Source organism: Chelonia mydas, chromosome 7, assembly GCF_015237465.2.
Source record: "Chelonia mydas isolate rCheMyd1 chromosome 7, rCheMyd1.pri.v2, whole genome shotgun sequence".
Taxonomy (NCBI): Eukaryota; Metazoa; Chordata; order Testudines; family Cheloniidae; genus Chelonia; species Chelonia mydas.
In genome coordinates, this window is record NC_057853.1 from 49,473,765 (window position 1) to 49,497,903 (window position 24,139).

General features: G+C 53.7%; 1 protein-coding gene across 6 annotated transcripts in view; it reads left to right on the forward strand.

The window, feature by feature from the left end:
* BSN (bassoon presynaptic cytomatrix protein) overlaps positions 1-24,139 on the forward strand; it is a 479,044-nt gene that overhangs the window by 370,368 nt on the left and 84,537 nt on the right. For 4 of the 6 annotated variants that reach the window (XR_006292515.1, XM_043552315.1, XM_043552314.1 and 1 more), the window contains exons 4-5: positions 1,511-1,951; positions 16,117-22,950. Coding sequence is in view for 3 of the 6 variants with exons in the window: in XM_043552315.1 (XP_043408250.1) it covers positions 1,511-1,951; positions 16,117-22,950 (7,275 nt within the window). In the remaining 3 variants the exon portion in view is untranslated. The remainder of the gene's footprint in view (positions 1-1,510; positions 1,952-16,116; positions 22,951-24,139) is intronic. The other 2 variants (XR_006292516.1, XR_006292517.1) reach the window with 2 other exon arrangements.

The window sequence follows — 24,139 nt, forward strand, 5'->3', positions numbered from 1 at the left end:
GTGTGAAATCAGAAGGGTCAATGGATAATGTATCTGCTTGCAGGAAAATGTATCCGCTTGTTTGTTAGAATCAGCCTGTTCAACAACAGGAAGCCCCGTAGCAACCCATTGGCTGTGCTCCTCAGGTCTCATTCTTAGCTTTCCACATGCAGCCTGTTCCCCACCAAAAGCCAGTTGTGTGTGGACCCTCATGTGTTAACTTTACTCTCCGTGAAGCCAGAACACTGGGGCATAACTCCCCTGCATTCCTATGTAACTCCTACTATGACAGGTGTGGGCAAACTTTTTGGCCCGAGGGCCACATCGGCATTGCGAAACAGTATGGAGGGACAGGTAGGGAAGACTGTGCCTCCCCAAACAGCCTGGCCCCCGCCCGCTATCCGCCCCCTCCCACTTCCCGCCCCCCTCAGAATCCCCAACCCATCCAACTCCCTGCTCCTTGTCCCCTGACCGCCCCCACCGGGACCCCACCCCCTATCCAACCTCCCCTGCTCCCTGTCCCCTGACTGCCCTGACCCCATCCACCCCCCCTGCCCCCTGCCAGGCCCCCCGACCCATCCAACCCACCCCTTGTCCCCTGTCCGCCCCCTCCCGGGACCCCCGTCCCTAACTGCCCCCCCAGGACCCCACCCCCTATCCAACCCCCCTGAACCTCCACCCCATCCAACCACCCCCATCCCCTGACTACCCCCCAGGACCTCCTGCCCCTTATCCAACCCCCCCACCCCCTTACCATGCCGCTGAGAGTGGCAGGACAGGCTTATTGGAAAGCCTGGGAGGTGGACTGTGGGGGAGGGCGGACAGCAGGGGAGGGGCTGGAGACTAGCCTCCCCAGCTGAGAGCTCAGGGGCTAGATAGGACGGTCCCGCAGCCAAATGTGGCCCGTGGGCCATAGTTTGCCCACCTCTGTACTATGATAAAGAGCAGGCCCTGGCCCCGTTAGGAGTAATACCTAGGCTGAGGAGATGAGGCCCCGTTGTGTGCGTATGAAACATGCGAGGGGACCATTGCATTCCGTGGGTTATGACCTCATCAGATCTCACAGGCTAGGAAGCACTGACTCTGCTACAATGGCTGACTGAATGGGAAGCCTGTGTGAGCTACCTGTAGTCCTGCCTTGTCTCCACACAGCTCAGAGGGGCTGTGGCCCTCCACTGTGTGCAGGCCTCACATATCTCAAACATCTTCAGAAATAGCTGCATCTACTTCAACCTTTGTTTTTACAAAGCCTGCTCTCTAGGGCGCTCTGAGTGGCGGCTCCTTCTTGGAAGTCAGAAGCCCTCAGGCCTGAGAGCAGGAGAGATGCAGTGTCACAAACCCTTGGTCGAGGAGTCAGCCCTAGCAATAATAACTGCAGGGAAACTACTCCAGCCAAGGGGCAGTGAGTCTCCCTGGAGGTCAGTAGGAATTCTCTGCCCCTCTGAATCCTGGCAGAACTACGCACTCCACTGAGACCAGCAGTGCAAAGCTCACTAAATTATGGATGATATTTTCTTTCACTGTTTTGCAGAAAAATGAATGGTTGTGTTTGAACTGCCAAACTCAGAGGCTGCTAGAAGGAAGCCTAGGAGACCCTGCTCCAATACCACTACCTGCTTCAAAGCAGCAGCCAACAGGATCCCCCCGACACCAACCAGGGGGAGCTGGTCAGTACAGAGGAGGTCCTCAACCTGTAACAGCTCAGAAGTCAGAAATGTCCACTCCCCAGGACAGGAACCTCCTCCAAGGAAAGCATATCCGGACTTCAGAGCAGAGCAAGCTGCAGGCAATGATGAAAGAGAGCAAGCCCACTGCCCCCTCAGAAGAAAAGCCACTGCCAAAACTTCCTGGTGAGGCTCCAAAAGTTCCTGAAAGTGCATCACCAAAGGGGAAAAGTATGGCTGCGAAGCCAGAAGCAGAGAGCAAAGCAAGCAAGGCAGTCACTGAGGCTCAGCAAGTGAGAGAGCAGGAGGTAAGCACCCCTTCTCCTCCTACTTTACTCTTACCTCCCACTGGGCTGGCCTGTTCCTGCCAGGGTATAACATTGCCTTGTACTCAGAGCAGGCAGCACCCCCTCTTACCCTAGGGAGAGGTCTGGGATGGAGGCATTAGCTAGCAGTCTGAGGGGGGCAGAGGCTGTGAAACAGAAAGAACATGGTAGCCTCAGAAAAACAGGGGCTTGGCTTTCAGGTCTGACCCAGTAGAGAGCTGGAGAAAGCATGTATAAATGACTGTACTGGGAAAGCGATGTCCCACAGCCCGTCAGAAATGTGTCATGTCTAACACTTTGATTCCAATCCCAATTTCTCTGTCAGCACTTTGGGAATCACTGCACAATCCATTCTAGTAGGTAGTGTCCTTCGGACATCAGGCCCAAACATCCGGGAGAGTCAACAACAGGCTGCAGAGAAGGGGAATGTCTTACGGTGACATTAGAGGCTGCTTCCCCTCTCACTCAGACGGTTCCCCCAGTGTAACTCCACTGACCTCAGCTGAGTTACTCCTGCTTTATGCAGTGTGACAAAGTTCCTATTCTACCTTGGTGGGTCTTGCGCTTGGCAGATTTGCTCGCCTCGGAGATTCACAGCAGCCCTAAGACACCCTGGTTCGGTGTCAGATCAGGGGATATCCTGATCTGCTCATGTAGGTTATTTCCCTGGATCGGGGCCTCTTGGGCCACTACACACGCCTCTCACTGGTGCCAAGCTTTCAAGAGGTTAATGTGATAGATCTGTTCTTGTTTTCGGCATCCTGGCTGCCGCACCTTGTAGGTTACTTCCCCCACAGGTTCAACCACCTCATAGGGCCCCTGCCTTTGGGCCAAAAGCTTGCTTTCTGATGTGGGTACCAACACCATCACCCGATCCCCTGGTTGGAACTGTCGGACTTTTGCCCGGCTATTGTAATGGGTTCGCTGGGCCTCCTGCACCTTTTCCAAATGTTCCCATACAATAGGGGTGACCCGGGCTATCCGTTCTCACATCTGCAACACATGGTCAATTATATTTCTCCCCTCATTCGGTTCCTCTTCCCAGATTTCTTTTGCGATATCTAGTATGCCACGGGGGTGGTGTCCATATAATAATTCAAAGGGGAAAAACCCAGTTGAGGCCTGAGGTACCTCCTGGATTGCAAACATAAGGTAGGGTAATAGGGTGTCCCAATCCTTCCTGTCCCGACTTACTACTTTCCTTATCATTGCCTTGAGGGTTCGGTTAAACCTTTCTACCTGCCCATCGGTCTGCGTATGATAGACAGAAGTTCTCAGGGTATGTATATGGTATGCATACAGAGGTCCTTCATTAGCTTCGACATAAATGGAGTACCTTGGTCTGTTAATATCTCCTTTGGTAGCCCCACTCAGGCAAAGATCCCCACCAACTCTTTAGCTATCGTTTTAGAGGTCGTGTTCCGCAGGGGGACGGCTTCTGGGTAGCGAGCAGCATAATCCAGAACGACAAGTATATATTGGTGGCCCCGGGCTGTCTTCTCCAGGGGTCCCACTAGGTCCATGGCTATTCACTCGAAGCGGACCTCTACGATGGGAAGGGGTACTAAAGGTGCCCTCAAGTGGGGATGGGGACAGGGACTGTGCAGCTGACACTCCGGGCAGGACGCACAGTACCTCCGCACTTCTTCATGTACTCCGGGCCAGAAGAATCATCGCAGGACCCATGCCAGGGTCTTCTCTACCCCCAAAGGCCCCCCAAAAAGATGACTATGGGCAAGACTTAATACAGCATTCTGGTGTTTTTGAGGTACTAGGATCTGTTGTACCTTCTGCCCCTGTACTGGTGCAACCCGGTATAAGAGATTCTTCTTCATTATGAAGTAGGGTCCTGGTCCCTGGGTTTTCCCTTCCACGAGTACCCCACCTATTTCATTCACCTCCTTCCTAATGTTGTCGTACCTTGGGTCTTCAGCCTGGTCCCGTCCAAAATTTCCTTTCCCGGGGCTAATCTGCCCGACATCTAGGGGGCCAGTCTCTGTTGCCTCTACTGGTTCAGGGGCGTTAGGGTGTGGGTCAGACTCGGGTGCTTCTCCCTCCTGGGTGGCCTCCTTTTCAGCTGCTCAGGTCCGCCTACCTACGAGAGCAATCCTCTGGCTTTGAGCCAGTATTCGGGTTCCCAAGGCCTTTGCTGACCTCCTTTCCCTTTTCGGCTTTCTATCCTGTCTGGGAGTGGAGAACAAATCTGGGGATATTTCAGAGAAGATTGGGGGTTGACAGTCTACTGTGGATGCCTCACTAACTTCAGGGCTTCCCCCTTTCTCCAATTCCCCTACCGGGAGTAAGTCTCCAAACCCTGGGAAGTCCCTCCCTTTCAGCACCGGGTATGGGAGTTTAGGGGCTACACCTGCTGCTACCTCGGTAGTGTTCCCCTGAATCTCGATTTTTACTGGGATGGTGGGGTAATAACCAACTGTCCCATGAACGCATGTTATCCCCGTACGCTTAGCCCACAGAAGCTGACTACACTTCCCGAGCTTCCCCGAGACTAGCGTGATAGCACTCGCCGAATCAACCAGTGCCGTGGTCTCTACCCCATTTAGTTTCACTGGTCTGGTGTACATATGTGGGGTTAGTGAGACCCCCACAAAGTGGATTAGGGAGCATAGGTCTGCCCAGTTCCCCAGGTTACACTGCATAGGCTCCTCAGCATTGGGACACTGTGCAGCTACGTGTCCCCACTCCCTGCAGGCGTAACATCTGTATGGAGCCCTAGGCATTCCCCGGTCTCTTGGTTTGGGCAGTCTCACATCACGATCCTCTTCCCCCTCAGTGCTCCGATTCTTTGTGGCTTCTGGTGGGCCTTCAGCCCCTCTCTTTTTCCACCTGGGCTCTCCTGGTGGCCAAGTCACCCGAGCTCTAGGGCTTGGTGCTGCTAGTTTAACCAGGGGTGCTTCTTCCTTAACTAGTCGGGTCAGCTCCCTCGCCGTCCTTCGCCTCTCTACCAGTGCGACAACCTCGTCATAGGTGGAGGGTTCATTCTGGCTTACCCAGGCGTGAAGGTCTGGTGGTAACCCTCTCATGTACCGGTCAATGACAAGAACCTCTAGTATCTTCTCTGGACTCCAGGACTCAGTTCGTAACCACTTTAATGCGAGATGGATGAGGTCATATAATTGGGACCGTGGGGTTTTGTTTTCCTGGTACCTCCGCTCATGATATCGCTGGGCCCGCACTGCGGTCGTTACCCCAGATCTGGCCAGGATCTCTGCTTTCAGTTGGGCATAGTCTGCCGCAGCCTCTTCAGGCAAATCATAGTAGGCCTTCTGGGCCTCCCCACACAGGAATGGAGCAAGGATGCCAGACCACTGTTCTCGGGGCCAAGCCTCCTGTAGGGCTGTGCTCTCAAAGGCCAGGAGGTACGCCTCTACATCATCCTCCAGTGTTATTGTCTGCAGCCAATTGCTGGCCCTCATGACCTGTGTCCCATCATGGCCGTGGTTCAGCTCTGCAAGGGCCTTTACCTGGTTTACCAGTTCCCGCAACATAGCACGGTCTTGAGCAACCTGGTCCATCAGCAGGCGATTAGTCTCTTGCTGCAGCTGCACTGCCTCCTGTTGGGCGGCTGCCTGGAAACAGGTAGCCTCCTGCTGGGCAGCCATGGCTTGTATCAGTGCCTGCACTACATCCTCCATTGTGGTGGGGGGGGGACCCTCTCCTCCTTTTTTTTGTTTTTTGTTTGGGGGGGGGTTGGGTTTTTTTTTTTAAAATCACCCTCCTTGTTCCGCTGTGCTGCGCACACCAAATCCCACTGCTCACACCAGTTGTGACAAAGTTCCTCCTCTACCTTGGTGGGTCTTGCGCTTATTGGCGGATTTGCTCACCTCGGAGATTCACGGCAGCCCTAAGTTTGGCCTTTTTTGTGAACCCACAGTCCAGGTCAACTCCTCCTGCGTCTGACCAGGAGTTGGGAGGTTTGAGGGGAACCTGGGCCTGCACTCTACTCCGGGTTCCAGCCCAGGGCCCTGTGGAATGCAGCTGTCTAGAGTGCCTCCTGGAACAGCTGCGCAACAGCTACAACTCCCTGGGCTACTTCCCCATGGCCTCCTCTCAACACCTTCTTTATCCTCACCTTAGGACCTTCCTCCTGGTGTCTGATAATGCTTGGTACTCCTCAGTCCTCCAACAGTATGCTTTCTCACTCTCAGCTCCTAGTGCCTCCTGCTCCCAGCTCCTCACACGCACGCCACAAACTGAAGTGAGGTCCTTTTTAAACTCAGGTGCCCTGATTAGCCTGCCTTAATTGATTCTAGCAGCTTCTTGATTGGCTGCAGGTGTTCTAATCAGCCTGTCTCTCTTAATTGTTTCCAGAATGTTCCTGATTGTTCTGGAACCTTCCCTGTTACCTTACCCAGGGAAAAGGGACCTACTCAACCTGGGGCTAATATATCTGCCTTCTATCACTCTCCTGTAGCCATCTGGCCCGACCCTGTCACAGCGGGTGTTGGGAATTGGGCCCAATGTTTCAACAGTGAAAGAATTCCAGGTAGAGGAAGTTATACAAATGAAAGAGTCACTAGCAGCTGCTGCTTGGGGAGCTGAATGATGGGCCAGAGGGCAGGTCAGTACCAGACCGGGAGGGTACTGAAGAGTGAATGGGGGAGTAAGTCCCTGGGAGCATTGAACACCCAAGAGCCACGTGGAATTGGCTGCAGAACTGGCTGGGAAGGGTGGATGGTCTGTGTGGTGCCAAATGGGCTGAAGGGCTAAGCTGTCATTTCTGAGAGCAGGAGACTAGTCTGGCTGCAGCCACCTCCTGGAGCAGAGATTTTGGAAGAGCACAGGAAGGGAACTGCAGTCATAGAGGTAGGAAATGATGCCAGCACAGAGAGGGGTGACTAAGCAGCTGAGCCTGAGCCTGCTCAGGGAGGGGTAAACTCCAGGAGGATCCTAGACAGCTGTGACTTACAATAAGAAGCTCTGGGGACTCCAGGATTTCTGGCCTGGGCGTGAGTTAAGGGCTGGGCTAAAGAGAACTTATTACCTGGAAGGAGCAATACAGTCTTTGGGCCTGAGACTGATGGTGCTTGCCCTGCTATGAATCAGGAGTAATGTCAATGAGGTCAGAGCACTTACATGGTGTAAAACTGGTACAGGGGAGCCCCTTGAAGCACTCTCTGGGAAGTCATGCTAGTGCTGGCAGGAGATGAAGTGGAGTAAAGAATGAGTCAGAGGAGGTGGGGCGCTGGGTGTCCTCCCCACAGAGGTGCCCCAGCATGAGACAATAGCTGGAGGTGAGAGCCCAGGACTGGGACCTGATGCACGTCCTAATGGCAGAGTCAGGGTCAGCCCAGGCATGAACGTACTGCTGACAGCTGCATGCTGAGCAGCAGAGAAAGCTGTGTGAGTTGGTGCATTGTTACACATGCCTGCTGCTTCCCCAGGCAGCACTCCAGTGAAGCAGAGCTGTCTCCTGGGCAAACACTAAGGAAACCAACTTCACAAAGGGCTCCTTGCACAGATGGCTGTTGAGACGTCTTTAGTTGAATAACTTCTGTCTGCAAACAGATCAGGGTCACTCTGGGGTAGCTGGGGGTCACCTCTTTTCACAAGTTACAGATTGGGTCCCGGGTGGGTCATGTTCCACACCTGTTTGGGATCCCAGCTTCAGAGTCCTTCCATGTCCTTCCAGAGTCCTTCCATCGTGCCTAATTGTGGTGTCAATGAAACTGGGTTTATTTCTGTCAGTGGTTGACGAGGATCCTGCATTACTTTCCTGGGATCTTGATTTTTCAGAGTGCTTTGCACCTTGATTTTTCAGAGTGCTTTGCAGAACTCTCAGTCACTGAAATTAACAGCCATTCAATGGCCTCTGTCCCCAGAGGATACTGCTAGTGAACCCTGCTTTCACTGCTTTTTTGTCCGGCTGTGCAGGCGTCCAAGGCACAAGAACAGAGATCTTCAACCTCTCACTTTGCAGGGCAGCAGGACTAGTCCCTTCCTGAACTCAGATCTAATTACAGGTTCTCCAAGTTGTATTTGAAGATTAAAAAGTTCAGTTCTGAGGCTGGGCTTGCAGCTACTGCAGAGTTTACTAATAAACACAGCACTCAGCTGAGCAGCAGTTGAATTTATCAAATGGCCTTTTGGACCATTTGCAGCTCTAGGGAATTTGGCATGAAGAAGGGAGGCAGGGTTTGTATTACAGGCAAAATACTATCTTTGTCAGACAAAGAAAATGTCCATCATCAGGCACTGGCAAAGAAGGAGAGCAGGTGGGACTGGCCCCAACAGTACCAGAAATTGTAAGTAACAACACAGCTGGCCCAGGGGTCAGGACTGTCCTGCTCCTCTCTGTCAGCTATAGGGAGGTATTGTTAAATGATTGCTGAGTCCCCAGGGCAGGAGAAGCCCTAACGCCACCTTGAACATAGGCAGCCCTCTAGAGAGAGAGCTAATATCTCGGGTAGACAGGCTCTGGGGGGAGCCACAGCCAGCCTTGGGGAAAAGGAGACCCCCTGGCTGATGGAGGGGGGGTCCTGTCAGAGTGTATCATTTGTGTGAGGCCCAAAATCAGGGTTACGGCAGCTGCCCTCAAGGAACTCCTGGAGCATTCGAAATAATTGCATATGAAGAGGTGATTTATTTCAGGGGGGAGGAAATGCTTCCAGTTTTGAATGGCTCTGATTTAATGCTCATAAAAGCATCAAGCCAATAGCACTTGGTCCATAGCCAGGCCTGATGCCAGCAGGTCAGGGCAGCATTTCCCCTCACAAGGAAGCCTTGTTGATGCCCTGTCATCCTGGCCTGCTGCCTCCCTCCCTCCCCCCGCGCCCCATTTCCAGCCTTAGGCTCTGACACCCTGTGCTCCTCCAATTAGAGACCTGCTCGGAAGAGAGAGGCCTGATCTTGCTAAATTATGTGGGAGTTTTATGATGTGCATAAACACCTACGGAGGACTGTAATCCCCATACATGTGACCTGAGACGGGGTTTGTATCCAGCTTTCTGTCTGGAGAACACTAACACATTAACCCAAAGCGCTCCCTGTTCCCCCTCAAGTTGTGGTTGTTTGCCATGTGTGTAGACCATTTGGAGACAGTTGACCTGGAACTCTTCCTCAGAACTCCTCCAGGTGGATAGAAAGTTTCCTAGTATTATAATAGCCATTGGCCATGATCTTTGAAAACTCATGGCAATCAGGGGAGGTCCTGGATGACTGTAAAAAGGCTAATGTAGTGCCCATCTTTAAGAAAGGGAAGAAGGAAGATCCAGGGAACTACAGGCCAGTCAGCCTCACCTCAGTTCCTGGAAAAATTATGGAGCAGGTCCTCAAGGAATCAATTTTGAAGCACTTAGAGGAGAGGAAAGTGATCAGGAACAGTCAGCGTGGATTCACCAAGGGCAAGTCATGCCTGACTAACCTAATTGTCTTCTATGACGAGATAACTGCCTTGGTGGATGAGGGGAAAGCAGTGGACATGTTATTCCTTGACTTTAGCAAAGCTTTTGATACGGTCTCCCACAGTATTCTTGCCAGCAAGTTAAAGAAGTATGCGCTGGATGAATGGACTATAAGATGGGTAGAAAGTTGGCTAGATCGTCAGGCTCAATGGGTAGTGATCAATGGCTCCATGTCTAGTTGGCAGCCAGTATCAAGCGAAGTGCCCCAAGGGTCGGTCCTGGGGCCGGTTTTGTTCAATATCTTCATAAATAATCCGGAGGATGGTGTGGATTGCACCCTCAGCAAGTTTGCAGACGACACTAAACTGGGAGGAGTGGTAGATACGCTGGAGAGTAGGGATAGGATACAGAGGGACCTAGACAAATTAGAGGATTGAGCCAAAAGAAATCTGATGAGGTTCAACAAGGACAAGTGCACAGTCCTGCACTTAGGACCGGAGCGACCCGCCTAAGCGACCGGGTAGGAAGTAGCCCAGGGGCCGAACTACACCGTGGCGACGGTTTCGGGAAAAGGTCTACCCACCGGGCGCCAGACCCCGGGCGGTGGCCCAGGAACTGAAGGACGCGGGTACCCGATGGCTCCAACCCGAGCGTCGAACCGCAGCTGAGGTGACGGAACAGGTCATCCTCGAACAATTCGTGCACATCCTCCCACCCCAGGGGAAGGCTTGGGTGTTACGGCACCGGCCACAAAGTCTGAGCTCGGCCGTCGTGCTTATGGAGGACTATGCCACCCGCTTCTCAGAGGCCATCCCCTTAAGAAGTATCACCGCCCGCACTATCGCTGCGGAGCTCGTGAAGATCTTCGCAAGGGTGGGCCTCACACAGGAGATACTCACTGATCAAGGGACCAACTTCACGTCTAAGTTGTTCTGCCAGGTATGTGCCCTATTGGGGATTAAGACGTTGCAGACCTCGGTCTACCATTCCCAGACTGATGGATTGGTTGAGCGGTTCAACCGGACCCTGAAGGGGATGTTGCGGCGTTTCCCCACCCAGGACCTCCGCCAGTGGGACCAGCTGCTCCCTCCGTTACTACTGGCGATTCAAGAAGTCCCACAGGCGTCCACAAAGTTCTCCCCGTTCGAGCTCCTCTATGGGCGGCGACCCCGCGTGGTGTTGGACCTCTTGAGGGAGACTTGGGAACACAACCCGTCCGCAACACAGGGTCTCTTGCAATATGTCTTACAACTGCAGGGGCAGCTGGCGCAGGCGGGCGAGCTTGCGAGGGAGAACTTAAACACCGCCCAAAGAGCCCAGGAGCAACAGTACAATCGGGGCGCCCAGGCTCGATCATTCGGGCCAGGGGACCGAGTACTCCTCCTGCTCCCTTCGGAGGAATCAAAGCTTTTTGCCCCCTGGCAGGGTCCGTATGAGGTCCTCCGCCAGGTCGGGCCTGTAACTTATGAGATTCGGCAACCTGGTCGCCGTAAGGAAAAACAGATTTATCATGAAAAGAAAAGGAGTACTTGTGGCACCTTAGAGACTAACCAATTTATTTGAGCATGAGCTTTCGTGAGCTACAGCTCACTTCATCGGATGCATCCGATGAAGTGAGCTGTAGCTCACGAAAGCTCATGCTCAAATAAATTGGTTAGTCTCTAAGGTGCCACAAGTACTCCTTTTCTTTTTGCGAATACAGACTAACACGGCTGTTACTCTGAAACCTGTCAGATTTATCATGTAAACCTCTTAAAACCTTGGCAGGACCGGGAAGGGCTCCTAGTGGCCCCATATCCCCCCGAACCGGAACTGGGGCCCCAACCACCCGAGGAGTCGGATAATGGTGAACCCCAGCTAGCAGAGACACTCACCGTCGAACAGCGAGAACAGGCACTCTGCTTAGTGAGGGCATTCCCCAAGACGTTCACCACGAAACCCGGGTGGACTACGCTCACCTCCCATGTGATCCAGATGGAACCCGGGGTGGTGGTCCGAGAGACAACCCGGCCATTGCCTAGGCGAATGCGGGAGGCCGTAGAGGAGGAAGTCCAGGCGATGCTGGAGCTGGGTGTCATTGAGCCCTCCCAGAGCGAGTGGCGGAGCCCCGTCGTCCTCGTACCGAAGCCCGATGGGAGCCGGCGGTTTTACATTGACTTCCGGAGGGTCAACGCCATCTCAAAATTTGACACCTACCCGATGCCCCACGTCGATGAGCTCCTCGACCGGCTCGGGGAGGCCTGTTATATCACCACTTTAGATCTCACCAAAGGGTACTGGCAGATCCCCTTGGATCCCAGGTCCAAGGAGAAGACCGCGTTTGCCACCCCTTCGGGGTTATACCATTTCACCCGGATGCCTTTCGGCCTCCATGGGGCCTCGGCAACCTTCCAGCGTTTAATGGACCGGGTGTTGCAAGCACACACAAAATACGCGGCGGCCTACCTGGATGATGTGGTCATCTATGGCAATAACTGGGAGGAACATCTTAACCAAGTAGCGGCAGTCCTCCGGGACCTCCGCGCAGCCGGGCTGACGGCCAACCCAAAAAAATGCCGAATCGGGCGGGAGGAAACCACTTACCTGGGGTACACCTTGGGCCGGGGACAGGTCCGCCCCCTCATCGGGAAGGTCCAAGCACTCCAGGAATGCCCGGTGCCGACCACGAAGAGGAAAGTACGTCAATTTTTGGGCTTAGCTGGTTATTACCAGCGGTTTGTACCCCACTTCACAAGCATTACGGCCCCGCTAACGGAGCTCTTGACCAAGGACAGTCCCCGCCGGGTGCATTGGTCCAACGAGTGCGAGACGGCCTTTCGAACTATCAAAGATCGGCTGTGTAGCAGTCCACTACTCTTCAGCCCCGACTTTCATCGTGACTTTATTGTCCAGACGGATGCCTCAGGGGTTGGGCTTGGGGCGGTCCTCTCGCAGGAGGTGGATGGGGAGGAACACCCAATTGTTTACCTCAGTCGGAAGCTGTTCCCCAGAGAACGGAACTACTCCGTCGTGGAGAAAGAGGCCCTAGCCATTAAGTGGGCAGTCGATGCTCTCCGCTACTACCTCCTCGGGGCCCCCTTTATACTGGTTACGGACCACACACCCCTGAAGTGGCTTAATAAGATGAAGGACAATAATGCCAGGCTGATGCGATGGTATCTCGCTCTGCAGCCCTACGCCTTCACGATTCACCATCGGGCGGGACGAGACAACGCCAATGCGGATTTCCTATCCCACCTCGGAGAAGGTGAGGATGCCAGCTCCGAAGAGAGGGAGCTGGATTTGAGGGGTGGGGTATGTAGGGAGCCAGGGTGGCTCCCCTCCGAACCAGAGGGTAAAGAGCCACCCTTTCAGCCTGAGTGGGCGGGGCCAGGCCAAGCTTCCGCCAATCCCCGGAAGGGGAAGGGTGGGACAGGAAGTACAAAGGGCGGGGCCCTCTGCCCAGTGAGGGGAGCACCAGGGAGGGAGACAGACACAGGCTGCTTCCTCACGATCCTGCTGCTGACCCAGGCGAAGCCCTGGGCAAGGAGGAGCCTGACCGGGGGGAAGGCCTGTGGCAGCCAGGGCTGCCAGCCGCTGAATACCCAGAGGACCTGGAGGGGCCTGACTGCAGCCCGGGCCAGCGTGAGTCCGATACCGAGGGGGAGAGCGAGTGGCCCACAGCGGAATACTCGGACGAGATGGAGGGACCGGAGCTGCCCGCAGTGGAATACTCGGACGAGATGGAGGGACCGGAGCTGCCTGCAGCGGAATACCCGGAGGAGATGGAGGGACCGGAGCGACCCGCCTAAGCGACCGGGTAGGAAGTAACTCAGGGGCCGAACTACACCGTGGGGTGGGTGTGTTTGGTCAGCGGGCGTAGACTGCCCCGCTGACCCAGCGGCGGGACCTTCGCCTCCCGCCACTGTCAGGGCCCTGGGCTGGAACGCAGTGGAGTTGGGTGGGCCTGCGTTCCCCTACCCCGGCGCCCCCCTGCCTGAGGGGCGCACTACTGACTCTTGCCGGCGCCCCCCTGCCTGAGGGGCGCGCTACTGACTCTTGCCGGCGCCCCCCTGCCTGAGGGGCGCGCTACTGACTCTTGCCGGCGCCCCCCTGCCTGAGGGGTGCGCTACTGACTCCGGCCGGCACACCTTCCCCGCCAATTCCCCAAAGCCCGGAAGGTGTGGCTGAGGCCGGCCACGGAGACCGTAGCTCTCCATCACCCCTAGGGGCTCGGAGGACCGACCGACGCCTGTCACAGGGAGGTTTAGGTTGGATATTAGGAAAAACGTGTTCACTAGAAGGGTGGTGAAGCAGTGGAATGGGTTACCTAGGGAGGTGGTGGAATCTCCTTCCTTAGAGGTTTTTAAGGTCAGGCTTGACAAAGACCTGGCTGGGATGATTTAGTTGGGGATTGGTCCTGCTTTGAGCAGGGGATTTGACTAGATGACCTCCTGAGGTCCCTTCCAACCCTGATATTCTGATTGTATTTATTTACATACAGAAACTAAATTAATAGAACTCAGTTTCTGAAATGTATTTACACTTCAGTTGAGTAACCCATCCCCCTTTTGTTAATGTAGCCCTTTGTAATATATTCATATTGGATGGACTGTGTGTTAACTGTTCTTACATACCAGAGAATGTTTGCTTTTAGAAAAGCTGATTTTAGTTTAATCTGGGAAGTATTTTTACTAATGTTCTTATAAATTGCTTATAACCCATTCCTAGAACCTGGAGAGCAGCTAGTGACCATCCCGGGCCAGAGTTACAAAGTTAAGCACACATAAATATTTGAGTGTGCCAGTTCCAGATGCCTGCACACAGATCAGATATTGGTACATGCCCACAGACAGTGAGGTACCTAACTGGCCAGGTACTCAGGCAAACACATCTGGATTCTTGGTGTACAAGTGTGTGCATGAATGCATACTGCTAACTTCATGAGTTGTTCCTTCCTCAGTACTGGCCAAATGTTGGTAAGTTAACATAGGGGAGTGTTACTGAAATCATGTTGGTACCAGGCCTGTTTACCAGCTCTGGGCAATCACCAAACCAAATTCCCAGTAAACCATGGCGTTAATTCTCCAGGCTGCCCGGGAGCGGAACACAGTGAAAATGACACAGATCGGCTTTAAAGTGCCTAAACCACCTTTTGGTTACAAAGCCAGAAGCCTTGTTTGTACTATATGTCAAGCTTGTGGAGCCCTGAGAGCAGCCTCGGGCAAACCAGATGACATTCTTTAAACTGAGGGAGTGGTGTCTAAACTCTGGGATTGGAAATGCAGAATACAGCCTTCCAATCTTGCAGGGGTAGCTCTTTGGATTTCCCCCGCCCTGCACTCAGATCTCAGCAGGCACATTTCTGTGGGACTCAGCTCAGGGAGAGGGTTGGAGTACGGGGTCAGGTGCAGGCTGCCCATTGGTATCATTGATAAAAATACACAAAGTGAAGCGGATGCGTTAGAAATGCAAAAACTGATGTACAATGGAAATGATCCACTGAGTCTGTTCTGAGGCAAAGCCAGGAGAAATCCTTCTACTGAAGCTTCTTTTCAGTCTCAATATGCCTGTTTATAAGTTTGCAAAATGTTTGCCCTTTGAAGCAATTTAATGACATTTCCAAACTTCCTGATGAAATGTTGTCCATCCCCCCCCGGCCCCATTCCCTACTAGCTCTGGGTTTGTGGAAAAGCCCAAAGTCACCCTTGTCAACTGGTTACAGCCATCAGAGGAGGAGGTGATTGGGCTCATTGGAGGGAGACAGAAGGCTGAGCCCTGTGCTCTTCTTGCCACTCAGGGCTCATCTACATGGGCAGTTTGTAGCAAGCTGGGTGTAAAGCTGCTGCACAGTAGCCTGCCATACACTGTCTGTTCTGTGGCCCTGCTGATGTGCACTGGCAATTCATTAATGTACTTTGATCTAGTCCTGCTTCAAAGAGGGCTAGATCAAAGCACATTAACGAACCATTAGTGTGCATCAGCAGGGTCCAAACACACAGGGTAGACTGCAGCAGGCTAGTGCAGGGAAGATTCACATCCCAGCTTGCCATGAATTAACTGGTCATGTAGATGAGCCCTGAATGGCCTTAAGAATGTGTCACTTATAGCTAAAAGAAAAGGAGTACTTATGGCAAAAGGTGCCATAAGTATGCCTTTTCTTTTTATGGATACAGACTAACACAGCTGCTACTCTGAAACCTGTCACTTATAGCTCTTCACAGTCATCCACCGTAAGCACATTTAAAATACAGATACATAGTCAATCATAACTTCAGATACAAAAATGATACATGCACACAAATAGGGTAATCATTCAGCAATTCATAACTTTCGCAACCTCTTCCAACTCACATGACCCAACTTGTGCAAAATTCATCATAATTATGCCATAATCATATCACTATGATGAATATGTGTGCAGTCACAACATACATAAGCCATACTAAGTCCGCAAGAGAGAAGGCTGTGGCTTGCATTTAGTTCTGCATGCCTTGAGGTCTGGCACCTGGCAGGAGTCCATTGTCTTGCTCAGTTCATTTGAAAGGACTGTCCCCATGTTCAGGAGCTTGGCCTTATGTGAGGGGAGAGGGACTAGAACGCAGGACTGTCCTGCATCCTGCCATGGGGCTTTGAGGACACTGCCACCTGCTCCAGGGGTTGTTTCCAGCTTCCCTGCTGTGAATTCTGACACCAGTATGACTCCACATTCCTGCCCATTTCACTGCCAGGCCACCAGGAGGTGACATCATTTCCCCCCTTGGGTCCATGGTCTAATGTATAATATCTCTTTTCTCTTCCTTGCAGGAGACAAGCAAGCCTTATCCCCATGACCTGTCCCGCAGCCCCCAAAGCCTGAGTGACACTGGCTACTCATCAGATGGCATCTCCAGTTCCCAGAGTGAGATCACTGGCCTGGTGCAGCAGGAAGAGGAGCAGCTGAATGGCACTGGCCTGGAAGACCAGAGCCCTACCAGTCCTTCTGAACTTACCAAACTGGAGAGTAGTGTGCGCCCCTTGCTGGAGTCAAAGGGCATTTCCCAAGAGCAGAGCAACAGAGGGAGAATGTATCATGAGTTACGGGAAGAGCAGCGACAGAGGCAGAGGCCTCGGTCCCTTTCTATCACCCCCGAAGCCTTTGATTCTGATGAGGAGCTGGAAGACATCATGGAAGAAGATGAAGACTCTCTGGAATGGGAAAACCAGAGGGATCAAAGAGAGAGTGTGGAGTCATCTGACGACTTAGGCAGCAAGCTGCGCCATGACTATGTGGAGGACAGCAGCGAAGGAGGGGTCTCCCCGCTGCCCAGCAGGCCGAAAGGCAGGGAGACAGAGATGACTGATGAGGAGTTCATGAGGAGGCAGATCCTGGAGATGAGTGCAGAAGAGGACAATCAGGAGGAGGAGGAAGAAGAGTACAGTCACGTGAAACACAGTGTAACAAAAAGTGGGCACAAGCCTGACCTGGAGAAAAGCAAAGAGCCAACCTCATCCAAGAGGCGTCTGCCTCACGTCTCTACCAGTATGTATGAGGAGGAGAGGAAAGAGCTGGAAGTTATTGAGGGGGAGGATGTAACCACATCCCAGGGAGGACTGCGGCGCTTCAAGACCATTGAGTTAAATAGCACGAGCAGCTACAGCAGGGACATGGAGCTTAGCCAGGATGCAGACATTAGCCTGGACAGAGAGCCGGAGCTGGAGATGGAGAGTCTGACGGGCTCCCCAGAGGAACGTTCAAGGGGGGAATATTCCTCCACCTTGCCAGCAACTACACCCAGCTACACGTCAGGCACTTCCCCTACTTCCCTCTCATCTCTGGAGGAGGACAGCGACAGCAGTCCTAGCCGTCGGCAGCGACTAGAAGAGGTGAAGCAGCAGCGCAAAGCTCGGCATCGCTCCCATGGTCCCTTGCTACCAACCATAGAGGATTCGTCAGAGGAGGACGAACTGCGTGAGGAAGAGGAGCTCTTGCGGGAACAGGAGAAGATGCGAGAGGTGGAGCAGCAGCGCATCCGAAGCACCGCACGCAAAACTAAACGGGACAAAGAAGAGCTGAGGGCACAGAGGAGGAGAGAGAGATCCAAAACCCCACCTAGTAACCTGTCTCCCATTGAAGATGCTTCGCCCACAGAGGAGTTGCGCCAGGCAGCAGAGATGGAGGAGCTGCACAGGTCCTCCTGCTCAGAGTACTCGCCCTCCATCGATTCAGAGGCAGAGGGCTTTGATGTCATAGCCTCCAAGCTGTACAAATCTGGCAGTGAGTACAACCTGCCAACATTCATGTCTCTCTACTCCCCAACAGAAAAAACAAACAGCAGCTCCCATTACCCTTCCAGTAAGCCCCTGAAAAGTGCTGAAGAAGCCTATGAAGAGATGATGAGGAAGGCTGAACTGTTCCAAAAGCAACAAGTCCAACAGTCTCAGCAAAGCGCCTACAGCAATGCCTACCAACAGGTAGGGTACCACAGTGCAGAAGGCCAGAGCAGTTTTGAATACCAGTACATAGAGGAGTACAGCTACGATAATGGGCGTATGGACTCCTGTCCATCTGACTTTCAGCATGAACTTTCAGAGCCAGGAGCAGTGTATGAGGAAATCCTGCAGACATCACAGAGCATTTCCAGGATGCACCAGTCCTCCTCGTTTGATTTGGCCCTAGAAGAGGAGAAAAAGAAGAAAGGGAGAGAAGAAACATATCAGGAAAAGCAGTTTCTGAATGCTGAGAGTGCTTATGCTGATCTGATGAAGCAAAACAGCGGTCCACTCACACCAGGAACAAGCCCCACCCAGTTATCGGCTCCTGTCTCATTTTCCTCCTCTGAAGGCAGCACAGGCAGGGTAATTCCTGATGTTAGAGTCACTCAGCATTTTGCAAAAGAGGGGCATGATCACCCAAAGCTTCACAGCTCACCGGCAGCACCCAGCTCAGCTCCCAAGGTCATGACAGCTCCCTATACTTACAGCAGAGGCTTCAGCACAGTCACAACTGTTGTTTCTAGCCCAGCAAGTGCTCCACGAATCTACAGTTCTCCATCTCTGAGTGGCTCAGATGTAACACCTGTATCTATCCCTAGCAGAAGCTACAGTCAGACGAAAGGCACCGCGAATTATAGCTCTCAGACAGAGGACGACTCCAGGAGCCAGATTGCTGCTGAGCTCTGTGGAGCATCAGCAAGAGAGAACCTCCAAAGTAAGAGTGAGAGCAAGACCAATGTCCCTGTGTCATCTAAAATGTATTCCTACTTCCAAAGCTCCAGCCCCCTGCTTTCCCCGACATCTCCTACTCAAAGTTCCACTCATTCTGCTCCAAAAGCAGGGCAGCCATCCAGTAAGGCAACTGCAGAGTTTTCCACTCAAACTCAAAGCACAGTTTTCTCCTATGATATTCCCACTACCACTGGTGCATCAATGTCCTCTCCAATGATTGCTCAAGGGACCCAGACACCCCATCGTGCGAGCTCTCCTCGCCTTGCTAGGCAGCAGTCATCAAAAGAAGCTCCATTTATGGTCATCACATTAGCATCAGATGCATCTAGCCAAACCAAGCTAACAAGCATGTGCTCCTCAACCTCCCCAGCCTCCTCTCCCACTCGACTGAGCCACCAGCAAACAATGCATAGCTACAGTCAGACAGCAGTCAGCACAACACAGCTTCATCAGGAGCAGCTGCAGTCCACTTATGCCAAGACACAGTCAATGATAGAAAGAGCCTCTGCTGCCAGTGCCATGCTTCAGAAAGGGCATGCCACTTCTGTTGCTGACAGCACTGCTGGTGTGTACAGCTGGGGGCCCCTGCCTGCAGAAAACATCTCCTTGTGTAGAATATCATCAATCCCTGGCACGTCCAGAGTAGAACCTGGACCCAAGCCACAGACCACTAATGCTGTGGACCTACGGACTGCTATAAAGTCAGCCCCAATCATCATAACAGACCAAGGCATGGATCTCACTTCCCTAGCTACAGAGAGCAGAAAATACTGCCTCACTCTGGAACAGACCCCAAGTAGGCAATCCACAACCGTCCAACCCTTAATCATTAACCTCAATGCTCAGGAACAACCCCATGCTATTATAGGCACAACTACTACAGTCAGCATAACTGTCGACTCTTCCATGCTCGTGTCACAACCCAAGCAGCCTTTGGTCTATGGAGATCCTTTCCAGAACAGGATGGACTTTGGGCAAGGGGCAGGAAGTCCAGTCTGTCTGACTCATGTTAAGCAGGTAGAGCAAGCAGTGCAGACTGGCACCTTCCGAGGGAGCATGAGCAGCATTGGCATTTCTGCACCAAGCACAAAGCCAGAAACGGCCAGTCCTCAGCAAACCAAATTTGCAAGATATAATTTGCCTAACCAGATGATGTCCTTGGTGAAGAAAGATGTGCTAATCACTCAGACTAGCAGCGCCCAGAGCGCTGTTAGTATCAGCACCAGTCCGAGGCCAATTCTTCAGGACCAAAGCACAGACCTATATAGAGGGGTGCCAGTGGGACTGAAAACCCAGAGTCCTCCAATCAACCTGGGAGGCAAAAAGTCCCAAACCATGATGGTGCAGATGAATGAGATAGCAGCAGTCCCAGTAACAAAGCTGATCAAAGAACCACCACCTGCCAGTGCATTGGATCTCACTGGGATAAAGCCTGAAAGCCAGGTGGCATGCTGTGATGTAGTGTACAAATTCCCCTTCGGCAGCAGCTGCACAGGTGCCTTCAACCCCTCCCCCAAGATCCCGGAGAAGAACATTGGGGACGCTGCTCAAACTGGCAAACCGAGCATTCAGTACTATGGAAACAAAGAGCCAGACCTGCCAGAGACATATCCCTACAGAGAGCAAACAGGCCCTGCTCCCAGCCTGTACGAGGAGCAGCGGTTCTACCCACAAGGCTTGTTTGGGAGGCTGTATTCATCCATGTCAGATACAAATCTGTCGGAAATTGGTCTGAACTATTACCCCCCGAAGGCGGAGCAGCCCTTCCACTCCCCTTCAGGAGACTCTGCTGTGGATTTGACCACAATGAAACATTCCTACAGCATCAGCTTCACTGAGGGGGGCTACCTGGGTCAGGGAATGCAGTACGGCTCGTTCTCTGACCTCCGGCAGCCCACAGACTTGTTAAGCCACCCGCTCCCAATGAGGCGGTACAGCTCAGCCTCCAATATCTACTCCGATTACAAGTACTCACCCAGAGGAGACCTGGCAAATTTCCAGGAATCCAGTCTGGCCCAGTACAGTGCCACCACAGCTCGGGAAATCAGCCGCATGTGCGCAGCACTCAATTCCATGGACCAGTATGGGGCTAGGCACTCGAACAGCACTGACCTCCTGCAGTATGGGCCAGCAGGGGGCAGTGGCATTTCAGCGCCACAGGGCATTTCTGCCATCAAACCAAACAATATGTACAATCCCAACTTCCCAGAGACACGCCAGTACAGTCTCTCCGGTGCCCGGCTGGGAGCTGCCAGGCAGATCTTCCCTTCCACAGCCACAGTGCGGGCAGCAGACGGCATGATTTATTCCACAATAAATACTCCCATAGCATCCACCCTTCCCATCACCACCCAGCCAGCTTCTGTGCTGCGGCCAATGCTCCGAGGCTTATATCGACCCTACACCCCAGGCAATATCGCAGCGGTCCCTCTGGCCAGCCTGACCAGAGTGCCTCTAGTTACATCAAGGGTCCCCTTTGCTGCCCAAGGCCTGTATCGCTATTCAGCTCCTAGCAGGTTCCCGTCTGTTTCTACAACCTCAGTGTTGGAAATGCCCATGTACTTGGGGAAGCCTCTTAGCACTACTGCAGCCAGCACAGCTGCAAGCAATGTTAGCCCAGTGTCTGCTGCCAAAGCACCAGCTCCTACTGCAATGAACCTGCAAAGACCTGAGCAGACAGGAGCTGGTGCTCGAGAGGAGGTGCCCATGGCAGCTGCTGGCATGCAGAGTGCCTCAAAAGAGACCAGTCAGCCTCAGCAGCCACCACCCCCAGTCCAAACCCAGCAGGCCGAGGTATCCCAAGCCAGCGTCCCCAGCAAAGGCAGCACAGAGCGAGAGGAGAAGGAGAAGGAAGAGGAACGCCAGAGAAAGCAGCAGGAGCACATCCTCCAGATTGAGAGGGAGAGGGTGGAGCTGGAGAAACTGAGGCAGCTGAGGCTGCACGAGGAGCTGGAGAGGGAGCGTGTGGAGCTTCAGCGACACAGAGAGAAGGAGCAGATGCTGGTGCACAGGGAGATCCAGGAGCTGCAGTCCATAAAGCACCAGGTCCTGCAGCAGCAGCAAGAAGAGCGCCAGGCCCAGTTTGCCCTGCAGAGGGAGCAGCTGGCCCAGCAGCGCCTGCAACTGGAGCAGATTCAGCACCTGCAGCAACAGCTGCAACAGCAGCTAGAGGAGCAGAAGAGGCAGAAAAGCACCTTCCCCCCTGTGTGTGACCCCGCAGGAAGGATCCCTCCCCAGGCCGTGTCTGAGATAGCCATGGAAATGCAAAGGACCCTGGCCCAAAATGGTCAGTATTGGCCCCCCCTGAACCAGCCCTTCATGGCTCCTGCAGCCCCAGGGCAGGAAGGGCCAGCACCATCCCGCTACTCCGGGCTCCAGCGCCCACTCACCAACTCTACCTCTGAAATATCCCTGCAGCCTGAGGAGCAGTGGGAAGCTAGCCAGGGGATAAAGAAGAGGAACTCCATGCCACGCCTGCGGGACACCTATGACAAAGAGACCCCCCACGAGCCCTACGTGGTGAAGAAGATCACGGACAGCAGCGTGCAGACTGATGAGGAGGACGGTGAGGAGCGTTACTTCCTGTCTCGGCGCCGGCGCTCCCGGCGCAGCACCGACTGCAGCGTGCAGACTGACGAGGAGGACAATGCTGAGTGGGAGCAGCCGGTGCGCCGGCGGCGATCCCGTTTCTCCCGGCACTCAGACTCCAGCACTGAGAGCAAGCAAGACTCCTCCTCCAAAGGCATGGCCAGCATAGGCATCCAGACCAGCAGTGACTGCTCTGTACAGACTGAGCCCGACCAGCTGCCCCGCGTTTCGCCCTCCATCCACATTACCACCCCTGACCCCAAGGTGAAGATCGTGAAGTATATCTCTGCGCCAGAGAAGACCCAGCGAGGGGAGAGCCTGGCCTGCCAGACTGAGCTGGAAGCACAGCCGCAGCCAGGTATCGTGGTCCCCCAGCTCACTGTGCCTACAACCATAACACCCTACTCCTCCAACCTCCAGCTGGTAAGCACAGGCCCCCTGGACCCACGTGCCATCCGGCAGCAGGCCCTTGGCAAGTTTGAGAAGAAGAAGCCCGATCCTCTGGAAATTGGGTACCAGTCCCATTTGCCCGCAGAGTCCCTTTCTCAGCTAGTGACCTGCCAACCTCCCAAATCCCCCCAGGTACTCTACTCCCCTGTCTCTCCTCTTTCCCCCCATCGGCTGTTGGAATCCTCCTTCACTACCAGTGAAAGACTTAACAAGGCTCACGTGACACCACAGAAGCACTTCACAGCTGACTCTATCCAGCGCCAGCAGACCCTGCCTCGCCCCATCAAAACCATGCAGAGATCCTTCTCTGACCCCAAGCCCACCAGCCCAACCTCAGAGGAGTCTGGGAAGGACAGGTTCTCCATATACCAGCACCCTTTACTCCAAGGCAGTCAGGTAAGAGAGATGCTTGTGTGACTTGTGAGTTGGAGCTGCACGTGCTGCTGTGCATTCCCAGTAATATTTCATCCAGCACCTACAGGTCTCTCGCTGTAGTGTCAGTTTGGTGGAGAGCTGCAGCAGACAGGGAGAGCAGACCTTCAGCTCTGAGAGCAGGCTGCTTTTTCACTGCTCAGATGAGTCTTGAGTGAGACTGTCTGACTGTACCCTCATACTCTGTACGGTCTCACCCTATTAGCAGGTATGGGTGTGTTAGAAAAGAGGCAGCATTTCCCCCAGGATTAGCCTTGGGGTGGTTGTATCTAGCAGGTGGGCCCAGGTCCTGGGTGCTGAAGCCATGCCCTCTGTTCAGCATGTATGCCCACACTGTCTAGAGGTTCCCCTTTGGGGAGTAGTTCTTTGGGAACCCGAGGGGAGCTTCTGCTGGGCCTTCACACCTGCCCTGAGGAATGTTATTACACCTGTCTGAAGCAGGGACTGAAGCTGCCTCATTAGCAGCTACTCAACCAGTGTACTCCCCCACGCATCCATCTCCTGCAGATACATGGAGGCAGTTGCCTGCTGCTTCCTGCTGGAGCTGCACAAGCCAGGGAGGGGCCTGTGGCAGTGAAATAGCAGGGAGCCCAGGGGGGCTCCATTCCCCCCCCCTCACTGCCCCATGGAGAGGGCTTGGAGGCAATGGAGAGGGAAGGGAAAGAGCAGGGCTGAAGCTGTCTCACCCGAATGCTTGGAAGACACCCCCACCCCCTGCCTTACAGGAACAGAGTTAGTTTTCACAATTACAACAGGAAAAACATTTTGCAACAGTGGGACCTGGATTGGGGTACTCTCGGTCACTCCTCTCTCTGTTCCCCAGAGGTCAGCTGTATGGCTACTCCACTCAGGTTAGGACAGTCACACAGTTCCCTCTTAAAACCTGAGCCATAGGTGAAGTGCCTGGGAGAAGTGCCGGGTTTACAAAGGACTAATGGCTCCATGGAGCTGGGCCCATGCTCAGAAGGGGCCCCGGCCTGCTCTGCTTGCACTGTGCCACGGGACCCTGCTGGCTCCTCCTGCCCACCACTTGCTCCTCTTGGCCTGCCTGTGGCTGGCCGAGGGCTCCTCTCTGTCCCCTGGCCCCACCCCCTGCTCCTCTCAGCCACCTGGCCGGACCCCAGTGCACCTCCGGCTCTGGGCAGTCTCTGCT